Source organism: Anomaloglossus baeobatrachus, chromosome 1 (genome assembly GCF_048569485.1).
Source record: "Anomaloglossus baeobatrachus isolate aAnoBae1 chromosome 1, aAnoBae1.hap1, whole genome shotgun sequence".
Classification (NCBI taxonomy): domain Eukaryota; kingdom Metazoa; phylum Chordata; class Amphibia; order Anura; family Aromobatidae; genus Anomaloglossus; species Anomaloglossus baeobatrachus.
Window position 1 is genome coordinate 774958385 of NC_134353.1, and position 14140 is coordinate 774972524.

Genomic DNA, 14140 nt, shown 5'->3' on the forward strand with positions numbered 1-14140 from the left:
ACACACATGGGAGAGGCCTGTCAATCAACTGCAGCAAGGCATCTGGGGACCACATCAGATTAGTCAGGACTGTTTCAGATGTATATTATTTAACTCTCGGTTTAAAGGGAACTTGTCATTAGATTTATGCTCTCCAATCATGTGCAGCACAAATCTAACTAAAAGTTCCCTTTAAACATTAGAGTTAGAAAACAAATTTGCAGGATTCGAGTCCAGCAGCTAAGTTAGTAGTCTGTGGCTCGCAGACCAAATCCCTATGAACCGCCAGCTATCTGGAGGCAGCTTTGTGGTCTCTTCTGATCAGTAGGCCCAGCATCCTAATCAGTAGAGGCGTTAGGGAAAAGGAGGTGCACAGGGTCCTGATCCTGGAGCCACAGAATCCTATTGTGGCTTCTGGGCCACAGCACTCAACTCTATTAAATAAGCAGGTGATCTGATAGAAGATATTCTCATCCGATCTAAACTGTCTATTTATTAAGGAATAGGCAATAATATTAATGCTGCAAATGCTTTTTTACCAATATGGAAGCAGTTTAGTGTGGAAGTATTTAAGTATTTCCCGATTGTCACACACTCCAGTTTCTTGGGCTGCTCCGGTCCTTTTCCAAACTGCATGATCGCAATTCATGATATTGTAGAGTGGAGCTGAGCCCATCCATACACAATATCAGGTGAGAGGGCAATGTTACTCTGCCAGTTAACTCACGTTTTACATTGACCACTTGTATTTTCAGACTGTATTTAGCGCCAATCATTTCTCCAGCAATAATACTTTGCTCCAGACCATACACCCAATTGTTCACTATTCAGATTAGCCGGCTCACACAGAATTTCCTGTGGTCAAGGTTCTCAGACTAACTTTGAAAAAACAAATTTAGTTTACATATAGGCGGCTGAGTGAGCCAGATGGTTTAAATTGTGGTCATGTGATCAGAAGAAAATGGGAATGGTGCTGATCACTGGGGAAAGTGGCAATTGGTAAATATTTAAATACAACAGTATACTACATACATATCAATAAAGGCTTAGAAAGTAATATATCTGGGAGGGCTACTTAAATGTCTGAGAGTTAAGGGGGCTTTACACGCTACGATATCGTTAATGTTTTATCGTCGGGGTCACGTTGTTAGTGACGCACATCCGGCGTCATTAACGATATCGCAGCGTGTGACACTTACCAGCGACCTTAAGTGACCACAAAAATGGTGAAAATCACTCAAATATCGGCAAGGGTTGTTTATCCATGTTGTTCATCGCTCATGCGGCAGCACAGATCGCTGTGTGTGACACCACAGGAGCGAGGACCGTCTCCTTACCTGCCGCCGGCCGCAATGCGCAAGGAAGGAGGTGGGCGGGATGTTACGTCCTGCTCATCTCCGCCCCTCCGCTTTGATTGGCCAGCCGCTTTGTGACGTCGCTGTGACGTTGCAGTGACGCCGAATGTCCCTCCCCCTTGAGGGAGGGATTGTTCGGCACTCACAGTGACGCCGCCGACCAGGTAAGTGCGTGTAACGCTGCCGTAGCGATAATGTTCGCTGTGGCAGCGATCACACGATATAGCATGTGCGACGGGGACGGGTACTTACACGCTCGATGTCGCTAGAAATTGCTAGCGATATCGCTACCGTGTAAAGCCCCCTTTATACTGTGGAATCTGGTAATAGATCTGCCTTAAAGGGAAGGTGTAGTAAAAAAAATTTTTCTTCAATAACTGAAAAAATATAAATTATTAATGTTTTAAAGTTATGTTTAAATAAAATTATTATTTAAACTTTTCATATTTTTCACTCAAACACTAGGGGGAGCAGCTGCTGAAATCCTGCTGTAGAGCTACTGTAGAACTAGTCCACATTACAGCTGCAGTAAAAGTGGGCAGAATCTGCCCTCCTGTGTGTGCTGTCACAGCTCCCCCTCCCAATCTGGGGGTTTCCAAAAGGATAAGGGACGATGAAGTTTAGGATCACAGTGCTGAGCCATTTTCTTCTGGGCCTCAAAGTGATTATAATATGTCTGAAGTGTCACCGAGGACAGCTGCATAGTGCTCCACTGTCTACCTATGCCCCGCTGCTGGCTGGCTTTCTCCCTCCCTATGCCCCGCTGCTGGCTGGCTGACTCCCTCCCTATGCCCCGCTGCTGGCTGGCTGACTCCCTCCCTATGCCCCGCTGCTGGCTGGCTGACTCCCTCCCTATGCCCCGCTGCTGGCTGGCTGTCTCCCTCCTTATGCCCCGCTGCTGGCTGGCTGTCTCCCTCCCTATGCCCCGCTGCTGGCTGGCTGTCTCCCTCCCTATGCCCCGCTGCTGGCTGGCTGTCTCCCTCCCTATGCCCCGCTGCTGGCTGGCTGTCTCCCTCCCTATGCCCCGCTGCTGGCTGGCTGTCTCCATATGCCTCACTGTATCCTGCGCCCCCATATACTGTGCTGCCGGCCGGGATCGGAGGTCCGAGGTGACATGCGGTGAGGAAGGGGTGCAGTGCCGCTCAGACTGCAGATCACTGCTCCCAGCCACATGCACTCCCCTCAGGCCTGTGCCCCCGGCAGGATGTCCTATTAGCAATCACAGTACGAGCAGCAGACGGAGGCCCGAGGTGAGTACAAGTGGGGAGGAGAGCTGATCAGCGGCGGTGCTGTAAGCGGCGGAGGGGGAGGGGGGCTGAACAGGGGAGTGAAGCGGGGGCTGAACGGCAGAGTGGGGGAGCAGCACGCCAGGATCAGTTACCGTTGCCCGGCGTCGGTACTCATCACATCCATCCCGGCAACTGACAGGGGAAAAGTGGAGCAGACAGCATACGCTATGTGCTCCACAAAGATGGCGCTGATCTCCTCCCTCTGCTGTGATCTGAACAGCCCAGGGGGCGTGTCCATTTCACAGCAGATGCCTTCTCTAACGTTACTAAATGGGGTCGGATCCCGACCACTGTCTTCTATGCCCTGGGGGCTGCCATAAAGGAGGTAACTGTCATTACAAACACGAAATCCAAGATGGCAGCCCCTAATGCTTCAGTAAAACTAGAATTAAATAAAAAATAAACAGTGATTTTAATTTTGTATTAAAAATACTTTATTTCATAATCACTATCATTAGTACAAAAATAAAAAACCGCGACACCCTTCCTTTAAAGGGACTCTGTTAGCAATCATTTAAATGCACCTTCCCACCTGCTGGTTTTCAATCTATGAAGCCAAACCTCACAGGCAAAAAAAAAGGAGGGTGGAGATAGAGGAAAACAAGCAGGTGGGAAGGTGTATTTAAGTAATTAGCCCTGCCATGATGGACGAGCGCCTGTACTTGGTTTGAACAGTCATTCTGTGCTGACAGAGACCCTTTAAAATCACCTGGGCTCAGTGTTTGGTTACACTATCATGCCAATAAGAATAATATTTGTGTGCAGAAATAAATATAAGCAGGTCTTTATAATCGCCATGGCACTGTATAGCATCCTACCAACATGATCAATCAGCAGCTATAGAGTTTATAAATGTAAATGATCTAGATTACATAAATTTGATGTTGTTCGCCGTCTATTTACCCCTCAAGTACAATTAGACTTCCTGTCACTTTTTTTCTTTTTTTTTTTTTAAACTAGTACAAATGCCAAATTATTAAAGTACCCACAAATGCTGTTTGGCATTTATGGTAAGTTTCCAAAGCAGAGTCATTTCATATACGCACGCGAGCACGCACGCACGCACACACTAAATCCTCCCCATTGGTTAACCCCTTCACCCCGGGTGATTTTCAGTTTTGTTTTTTTTTTGTTTTGTTTTGGTTTTTTTTGCTCTCCTTCTGAAAGCTGTAACTTTTTTTTATTCTTATGTCAATTTTGCCATATGAGGGCTTGCGGAAAGAGTTGTACTTTTCATCGAAACCATAGGTTTTCCCATATAGTGTACTGGAAAACAGCAAAAAAAATTCCAAGTGCGATTGCATGATAGGTTTTGGGATATTTTATTCACCATGTTCACTATATGGCAAGACTGATGTGTGGGTGTGATGCCTCAGGTCGGTATGAGTTCGTAGACACCAAACATGTATAAGTTTACTTTTATCTAAAAAGTTAAAAAAAAAATCAGAAGATTGTCCAAAAAAAGTGGCGCACTTTTTGCGCCATTTTCCGTGACCCGTAGCGTTCTCATTTTTCGGAATCTATGGCTCAGTGATGGCTTATTTTTTTGCGTCTTGAGTGAATGTTTTTAATGGTACCATTTTTGCGCAGATGCTACATTTTGATCACCTGTTATTGAATTTTGCGCAAAATTTGCACCAACTAAAAACGTAATTTTGGCATTTGGAATTTTTTTGCCGCTACACCATTTACCAATCAGATTAATTGATTTTATATTTTGATAGATTGGGCATTTCTGATCACGGCGATACCAAAATGTGCGTATTTTTTTAACCCTTTAATTGTCAAGGGGGAAAAAGGGGTGTGATTTGAACTTTTAGGGGTTTTTTTCATTTTTTTAAGCTTTTATTAAACTTATTTATTTTTTTTAGTTTATTAGTCCCCCTAGTGGACTATAAGGATCAGCAGTCTGATCGCTCATTCATTTCTGTTGTTCAGAGCTACACAGCAGTGATCACCAGAAATACTCATCTCTGGTGGCTGATACAGGAAGTGAGTCATGTGAGCTACAGGAGTCATCACATGACCCAGTGCTACCATGGCAACCATCGGCTCACAGTGATCATGTCACAGCGCCACCGATGAAGCTGGGTGAGTGAATATTTACCGCGACGGACATTTAAATAGCACTGTCAGATTTTGACAGCGTGATTTAAAGGGTTAACAGGCAAGGGTGGATCGTGGATCCACCTGGTGCCTATAATGCACACATGTCTGCTGTTCAAAACAGAAAACGTGCGCGGATCACCGCCGGCTGCCTGCAGCAGCCGAGGGTGATTACATCATGGTGGCTTAGGATGTAATGTTACGGCCCACGATCGTTAAGCGGTTAATGTGTGTCAGAATAATGCAAGTCAAACAAGAAATACGTTATAAACTGTTGCTGATAGGAAGCATAAAGTTTTAGATGTCCTTATCCCCTTTTGACATCACCAGTTTTGTTTCCCTCCCCCCCTTCTTCCAAGAGCCATTTTTTTTTTTTAAACGTGTGTGATCTTCTGTGGGATGAGTTGTAATTGTGAATAACATTGTTCATGTTACCACATAGTGAACAAAAAAACAGCAAAAAAGAAGGGAATTTTGTTTACTTACCGTAAATTCCTTTTCTTCTAGCTCCTATTGGGAGACCCAGACAATTTGGTGTATAGCTTCTGCCTCCGGAGGCCACGTAAAGTATTACACTTTAAAGAGTGTAACCCCTCCCCTCTGCCTATACACCCTCCCGTGGACCACGGGCTCCTCAGTTTTGGTGCAAAAGCAGGAAGGAGAAAACTTATAAATTGGTCTAGGGTAAATTCAATCCGAAGGATGTTCGGAGAACTGAAGACCATGAACCAAAAGAACAATTCAACATGAACAATATGTGTACACAAAAGAACAACCAGCCCGAAGGGCACAGGGGTGGGTGCTGGGTCTCCCAATAGGAGCTAGAAGAAAAGGAATTTACGGTAAGTAAACAAAATTCCCTTCTTCTTTGTCGCTCCATTGGGAGACCCAGACAATTGGGACGTCCAAGAGCAGTCCCTGGGTGGGTAAAAGAATACCTCAATAAAAAGAGCCGAAAACGGCCCCCTCTTACAGGTGGGCAACCGCCGCCTGAAGGACTCGCCTACCTAGACTGGCGTCTGCCGAAGCATAGGTATGCACTGGATAGTGTTTCGTGAAAGTGTGCAGACTAGACCACGTAGCTGCCTGACACACCTGCTGAGCCGTAGCCCGGTGCCGCAATGCCCAGGACGCACCTACGGCTCTGGTAGAGTGGACTTTCAGCCCTGAAGGGAGCGGAAGCCCCGAAGAACGGTAGGCCTCGAGAATCGGTTCCTTGATCCACCTAGCCAAGGTTGACTTGGAGGCCTGAGAGCCCTTACGCTGGCCAGCGACAAGGACAAAGAGTGCATCTGAACGGCGCAGGGGCGCCGTGCGAGACACGTAGAACCGGAGTGCTCTCACTAGATCCAAAGAGTGCAAATCCTTTTCACACTGGTGAATTGGATTAGGGCAAAAGGAAGGCAAGGAGATATCCTGATTTAGATGAAAAGGGGATACCACCTTAGGGAGAAATTCCGGGACAGGACGCAGAACCACCTTATCCTGGTGGAAAACCAGGAAGGGGGCTTTGCATGACAGCGCTGCAAGCTCAGACACTCTCCGAAGTGACGTGACTGCAACCAGGAAGGCCACCTTCTGAGAAAGACGGGAGAGCGAGACATCCCGCAGCGGCTCAAAAGGCGGCTTTTGAAGAGCCGTCAGAACTCTGTTAAGATCCCAGGGTTCCAACGGACGTTTGTAAGGTGGAACCATGTGGCAAACCCCCTGCAGGAACGTGCGGACCTGCGGAAGCCTGTCTAGACGCTTTTGAAAAAACACGGAGAGCGCCGATACTTGGCCCTTGAGAGAGCTGAGGGACAAACCCTTGTCCATTCCAGATTGAAGGAATGAAAGAAAAGTGGGTAAGGCAAGCGGCCATGGAGGAAAACCGTTATCAGTGCACCAGGATAGGAAGATTTGCCAAGACCTGTAATAGATCTTGGCGGACGTTGGCTTCCTGGCTTGTCTCATGGTGGCAATGACATCCTGAGATAACCCTGAAGACGCTAGGATCCAGGACTCAATGGCCACACAGTCAGGTTGAGGGCCACAGAATTCAGATGGAAAAACGGGCTTTGTGACAGCAAGTCTGGGCGGTCTGGAAGTGCCCACGGTTGACCCACCGTGAGATGCCACAGATCCGGATACCACGACCGCCTTGGCCAGTCTGGAGCGACGAGAATGGCGCGACGGCAGTCGGACCTGATCTTGCGTAGTACTCTGGGCAGCATCGCCAGAGGGGGAAACACATAAGGCAGTCGAAACTGCGACCAATCCTGGACTAACGCGTCCGCCGCCAGAGCTCTGTGATCCTGAGACCGTGCCATGAAGGCCGGGACCTTGTTGTTGTGCCGTGACGCCATGAGATCGACGTCCGGCGTTCCCCAGCGGCGACAGATCTCTCGAAACACGTCTGGGTGCAGAGACCATTCCCCCGCGTCCATGCCCTGACGACTGAGAAAATCTGCTTCCCAGTTTTCTACGCCCGGGATGTGAACTGCGGAGATGGTGGAGCCTGTGTCTTCCACCCACTGCAGAATCCGCCGGACTTCCTGGAAGGCTTGACGACTGCGAGTGCCGCCTTGGTGGTTGATGTAGGCGACGGCAGTGGCGTTGTCCGACTGGATACGGATCTGCCTGCCCTCCAGCCACCGATGGAAAGCCAATAGGGCTAGATATACTGCCCTTATCTCCAGGATATTGATCTGAAGGGACGATTCTATCGGAGTCCAGGTTCCTTGAGCCCTGTGGTGGAGAAAAACCGCTCCCCAACCTGACAGGCTCGCGTCCGTGGTGACCACCGCCCAGGTTGGGGGTAGGAAGGATTTTCCCCGCGACAGAGATGTGGGTAGGAGCCACCACTGAAGTGATGTTTTGGTTGCAAGAGAAAGAGAGAGACGTTCTTGTCGAGGGAAGCCGCACTCTTGTCCCATTTGCGGAGAATGTCCCATTGGAGTGGCCGTAGATGAAATTGCGCGAACGGCACTGCCTCCATAGCTGCCACCATCTTCCCCAGGAAGTGGATGAGGCGCCTTAAGGGGTGTGACTGACTCCGAAGAAGTGATTGCACCCCTGCCTGCAGAGAAAGCTGTTTGTCCCGCGGTAGCTTGACTACCGCTGGCTGTGTATGAAACTCCATCCCGAGGTAAGTCAGTGATTGGGTCGGTGTCAACTTGGATTTCGGGAAGTTGATGATCCACCCGAACTGCTGGAGAGTCGCCAGAGCGACGGTAAGGCTTTGTTAACACGCCACCCGAGAAGGGGCCCTGACTAGGAGATCGTCTAAGTAGGGGATCACCGAGTGGCCCTGAGAGTGCAGGACCACCACGACGGATGCCATGACTTTGGTGAAAACCCGTGGGGCTGTCGCCAGGCCGAAAGGCAATGCCACGAACTGAAGGTGTTCGTCCCCGATGGCGAAACGCAAGAAACGTTGATGTTCGGGTGCGATCGGCACATGGAGATAAGCATCCTTGATGTCGATCGATGCTAGGAAGTCTCCTTGTGACATCGAGGCGATGACCGAGCGGAGAGATTCCATCCGAAACTGTCTGGTTCTCACATGTCTGTTGAGGAGCTTGAGGTCCAGAACGGGACGGAATGATCCGTCCCTTTTTGGCACCACGAACAAGTTGGAGTAAAAGCCGCGACCACGTTCCTGAAGGGGAACGGGGATCACAACTCCTTCTGTCTTTAGAGCGTCCACTGCCTGAAAAAGTGCGTCGGCCTGAGCGGGGGGCGGAGAGGTTCTGAAGAAACGAGCCGCAGGACGAGAGCTGAACTCTATCCTGTAACCATGAGACAGAATGTCTCTCACCCATCGGTCTTGAACATGTGGCCACCAGGCGTCGCCAAAGCGGGAGAGCCTGCCACCGACCGAGGATGCGGCTAGGGGAGGCCGAGAGTCATGAGGAGGCCGTCTTGGAGGCAGTGCCTCCTGCGGCCTTTTGGGGGCGTGACTTGGACCGCCACGCATAGGAGTTCCTCTGGCCTTTCTCCGGCCTGTTGGACGAAGAGGATTGGGGCTTGGCGGAGGGACGAAAGGACCGAAACCTCGATTGGATTTTTCGTTGCTGAGGTTTCTTAGGTTTGGACTGGGGTAAGGAGGATTCCTTTCCCTTGGATTCCTTAATAATCTCATCCAATCATTCGCCAAATAAACGGTCGCCAGAAAAGGGCAAACCAGTTAAGAACCTTTTGGAAGCCGAGTCAGCTTTCCATTCGCGCAGCCACATGGCCCTGCGGACTGCCACGGAGTTAGCAGATGCTACAGCCGTACGGCTACGGCTAGTGGAGTCCAGGACGGCGTTCATGGCGTAGGACGAAAAAGCTGATGCCTGGGAGGTCAAAGACGAAACATGCGGAGCAGAATTCCGTGTGACAGCATTAATCTCAGCCAGACAAGCCGAGATTGCTTGGAGAGCCCACACGGCTGCAAAGGCCGGGGCGAAAGACGCGCCCGTGGCCTCATAGATGGACTTCACCAAGAGCTCTATCTGTCTGTCAGTGGCATCCTTCAGGGATGAGCCATCTGCAACAGACACAACGGACCTAGCAGCCAATCTGGAGACTGGAGGATCCACCTTGGGAGAGTGAGCCCAACCCTTAACGACTTCAGATTGAAAGGGATAACGCGTGTCAGTATGCCGTTTAGCAAAGCGCTTGTCCGGGACCGCTCTGGGCTTCTGGACAGCATCCCTGAAGTTAGAGTGATCAAAAAACGTATTGCGCGTACGTTTGGGGAACCGAAACTGGTGTTTCTCCTGCTGAGAAGCCGACTCCTCTACGGGAGGAGGCGGGGGAGAGAGATCCAACACCTGGTTGATGGACGAGATAAGATCATTTACTAAGGCGTCCCCCTCAGGTGTATCAAGGTTAAGGGCGAAGTCAGGGTCAGAGCCCTGAGCTCCCACGTCCGCCTCGTCTTCCTGAGAGTCCTCAAGCTGGGATCCCGAGCAGTGTGAGGAAGTCGGGGAAGAGTCCCAGCGACACCGCTTAGCCAGTCGGGGGCTGCGGTCCGGGCAGGAGTCCTCCGCCTGAGACCTAGGGGCCAACCTGGGAGCGCGCTGCGGCGCGGACCGAGAGGGGCCTGGAGGAGACAAGCTAACAGGGGCCGGGGCCTGTGAAAGGTCCGGTCTGGACTGCAATGCCTCAAGGAGCTTAGAAGACCATTTGTCCATAGACTGTGCAATGGATTGAGAAAGAGACAGAGTTTCTCAGCGAAAGAGGCCAACACCGGTGACTCTGTCCCTGTAGCCTGCTCAGGGGGAGCAGGGGGGGTCTACCTGAGCCGAAGGGCCCACCAGTGCCCGAGGCTCCGGCTGAGCAAGCGTGGCAGGAGTAGAGCATTGCTCACAGTGGGGGTACGTGGATCCCGCAGGCAACATAGCCCCACAAGAGGTAAAGGCAGCGAAAAAAACCTGTGCCTTAGTAGCTTTGCTCCTTGTGGACGACATGCTGTTGTCTCCTAGGAGAGTGACCACTGAGAGTATATGGGGAAAGGGTATACGGACTGACCGAACAGATATATATATATCTATTCCGGCACCCTAGGGGGGCCAGCACCGGGTGACCGGTGTGGCTTACCGACCGCTAACGAGCGGAGTGTGTCCTCCAGATTCCCTGTCTTGGATCCCCCGGAGCTGCTGAGCTGCGTTCACTGAGAAGCATCCACCGGCAGAATGCCAGAAAATGGCCGCCGGAGCTCTCAGGGGAGGAGTGGGGCCGAGGGCGGCGCCAGCAAAGAGCGGGAATCTGGGGTCCCCACAGTGGTCAGTGAGGGGGGAGGAAGACATGCAGGATGCTCCAGCCCTCACATCTGACGTCATGTCGGTAATCCCGCCCTTACCCCTGACAGGCAGGCCCGGGATTTTCGCGACTAGGCCGCGGTGAAGCCGGGGACTAAATTTGAGGCCGCGCCCGACAAGCAGGCACGGTCGGCGCGGAAGTCCACCGGCCTCCTCAGTTTTACAACTACCGCGGCTTCCGGGAAGAAGGTGCGCTCTCTGTACGATCCCCGATGGGGACACAGAGTACCTTTAAGTAGCAGGGCCCGGTCCCTGGGGTTGAAGAGGCTCCGGTCCGGCAGGTTCCACCAGGGGCTGCGGATGGAGCACGGTCCCAGCAAATGGATGACCGCTCAGGATCCCACTTCTCCCAGAGGCGCATAAGGGATGGTGATCCTTCCACACAAAGCATAAAACTAAGGAGCACGTGGTCCACGGGAGGGTGTATAGGCAGAGGGGAGGGGTTACACTCTTTAAAGTGTAATACTTTGTGTGGCCTCCGGAGGCAGAAGCTATACACCCAATTGTCTGGGTCTCCCAATGGAGCGACAAAGAAAAAACCACAACCCCACAATTCTAAGACATTGTTTTTTTTAAATTACCTGTTTCGATCTTATGCTTTTTTTTGCTTCTTAGGGTATGTGCTCACGATCAGGACTCGCTGCGTTCAGGACGCAGCGGGTCCTGACCTGTGGGGCCACGCGTCTCCTCCGCAGGAAAACGCAGGAGACCGCAGCTGTCAGTACCCACGATCAGCTTTCAGTGTGCTGCGGTCTTCCTACAGAGGGCACATGCGATTCCGCAGCAAACAATTGACATTCTGCAGTCTGGAAAGACGCTCTGCAGGTCAGTGTTCGCTGAGGAAAAAATAAGCATAGTGGGCACAGGATTTATAGAAATCCCGTCCACTATGCTTGTACTGTGCACCGCAGCGGTTTCGACGCAGCAGAGGTAGGCTGCATCCAAACCGCTGCAAATACTGAAAATGGTCACGCACCCTTACTGTGTTTTTTTAGTCCACTTGGGGGACTTGAACTTGCAATCGTCTGATTACTTGTACAATACACACCAATTTGACAGTATTGCTGCATATAATAAAAATGGTTTCCTTTGAAGCACGGCCACAGGCAGAGAGGTCTTCAAGAGACCCCCAGTTGTTGTAGCAACGTATCTACACACTGTCAGCACCGATGGGTACATAGAATGATGTGCGTGAATTTGACAGCAGCATTTAACAGGTCAAGAGTTTCAGCCTTCACTCTGCTCCATCTGCGGCTGATGGACGCACATAAATTGGCCAATTTGTGCACCAAGTACCTTCATTTTATCAGTACCTCCAATATAGCAGTAATGCAGTCCAGATTTTAGGTATTCAATGTTTCCATACATCTTACTGTATACAGAGTATTGCTGTATTCTTTTGTATATAGATAGATAGTGTAAAGGCAGAACACAAATCAGGAAAACTGAGCCTCTACTCCCCTGTTACCGGTTTTGCTCATATGACATTTCTAACCAAAAATAATGGATGGGCAGAGATAGATATCAAAACTAGCTATGTTATCTGTGACAATAAAATAAGTGAGCAGTGATGTTCAGCAAGGAGTTTGGTAAAGGAGAACTTTTCAACATAATCTATTGTACATATCTCATATTTGTTCTTCAGCAATGCTCCCCAGCCACCCCTTTTCCTGGGGGTGATGTTTGATAGCTCAGGGCGGCAGCATTGGTAGGAACTGAATGCTCTCAAATGTCACTAACAGAAATAGCTTTGCCTCTGCTCCATCGGAGAAAAACAGTGGCTTTAAAACTGGCCAGATCCAGCAACATTTGAGCAGCGCATGAACGCTGTATAGTAAACAGGCCTAGGAAACCATCCACTGCAGATGTTACCTGCACATCAAGCTATAAACTCTAAAATTAAAAATCTCCCTGTTCTTCAGATTAGAGGGTATATTTAGTAAGAAGTAAATTGCAAAGTTGCTTGATTTGACATGCACTTTGCAATTTTAACCATTTCCGAACATACGCTAACCCCTTTAACTGCTCATAGACGTGTCATCACACAGCTGAATAGCTTTAGTACAAACTGGGAGACAATAGGAAGTTTACAGATCACTAGTGTACATACTCCTGGACAAAGAAAATGTGTTGGAATATTCAGTGAAGTTTTCATATAAAACCATTTTTCTTACCTTCAGATGGGTCTAGAAAAAAAAAAATTGACATACCTGTTGTACGAATTCTAAAGGCACAGGTGTGGCTTGTGTGAAGGCTTCTAAACGTATGCCATGGATCGGGTCATCGACAATTATACAGCCAATATCGAACCATCTAAAACAAATATCACAATATAATCTATGCACATAGATTATTCATTTACACACGTAGAGCCTCTCATACTCATGTCATAGGACACCGACCTATATTATCTTTTTATACACACGTGGTCAAAATTGTTGGTATCTCTCGTGTAATGAAAGAAAAACCCACATTGGTCACAGAAATAACTTGAATCTGAGAAAAGTAATAATAAATAAAAAATCTATGAAAATGAACAAATGAAAGTCAGACATTTCTTTTCAACCATGTTTCCACATAGTTTTTTTCAAAAATAAAGTTCATGAAATAGACCTGGACAGAAATGATGGTACCCCTGAAAATAATGTGACAAAAAGGACATGTTAAATCAAGATATATCCACTAATTAGCATCACAGGTGTCTACAATCTTGTAATCAGTTAGTGGGCCTGTATATAGGGCTACAGATACTCACTCTGCTGTTTGGTGACATGGTGTGTACCACACTCAACAAGGACCAGAGGAAGCAAGAAAAGAGTTGGCTCAGGAGATTAGAAAGAAAATTTTTGACAAGCATGTTAAAAGGTAAAGGTTATAAGACCATCTCCAAGCAGCTTGATGTTCTAGTGACTATAGTTGCACATATTATTCATACATTTAAGATTCATAGGACTGTAGCTAACCTCCCTGGACGTGGCTGCAGGAGGAAAATTGATGACAAATCAAAAAGATGGAAAATACAAATGGTAACAAAAGAGCCCAGGAAAACTTCTAAAGAGTTTAAAGGTGAACTGCAAGCTCAAAGAAAATCAGTGTCAGATCGCATCATCTGTCGTTGTTTGAGCCAAAGTGGCCTTCATGGCAGACGACCAAGGAGGACACCATTGTTAGAAAAGAAAAAAAGAAAAAAAGCCAAATGGAATTTGCCAAAGTACATGTTGACAAGACACAAAGCTTCTGGGAGAATGTCCTATGGACAGATGAAACAAAAATGGAACTTTTTGGCAAGGCATATCAGCTCTATGTTCAGAGATGGAAAAATGAAGCATATCAAGAATAGAACACGGTCCCTACTGTGAAACACGGAAGAGGGTCAGTAATGTTCTGGGGCTGCCTTCCTGCATCTGGCACAGGGTGTCTTGAATCTGTACAGGAAACAATGAAATCTGAAGACTATCAAGGGATTCTAGAGAGAAATGTACTGCCCAGTGTCAGAAAGCTTGGTCTCAGTCGCAGGTCATGGGTCTTGCAACAGGACAATGACCAAAAACACACAGCTAAAAACACCGGCTAAGAGGAAAACATTGGGCTATTCATAAGTGCCCTTCTACGAGTCCTGACC

General features: G+C 48.7%; 1 protein-coding gene across 2 annotated transcripts in view; it reads right to left on the reverse strand.

Annotated features, from left to right (window-relative positions):
* PRRC1 (proline rich coiled-coil 1) overlaps positions 1–14140 on the reverse strand; it is a 54242-nt gene that overhangs the window by 11381 nt on the left and 28721 nt on the right. For both annotated transcript variants that reach the window (XM_075324728.1, XM_075324719.1), the window contains exon 8: positions 12729–12831. In XM_075324728.1, the coding sequence (XP_075180843.1) occupies positions 12729–12831 (103 nt within the window). The remainder of the gene's footprint in view (positions 1–12728; positions 12832–14140) is intronic.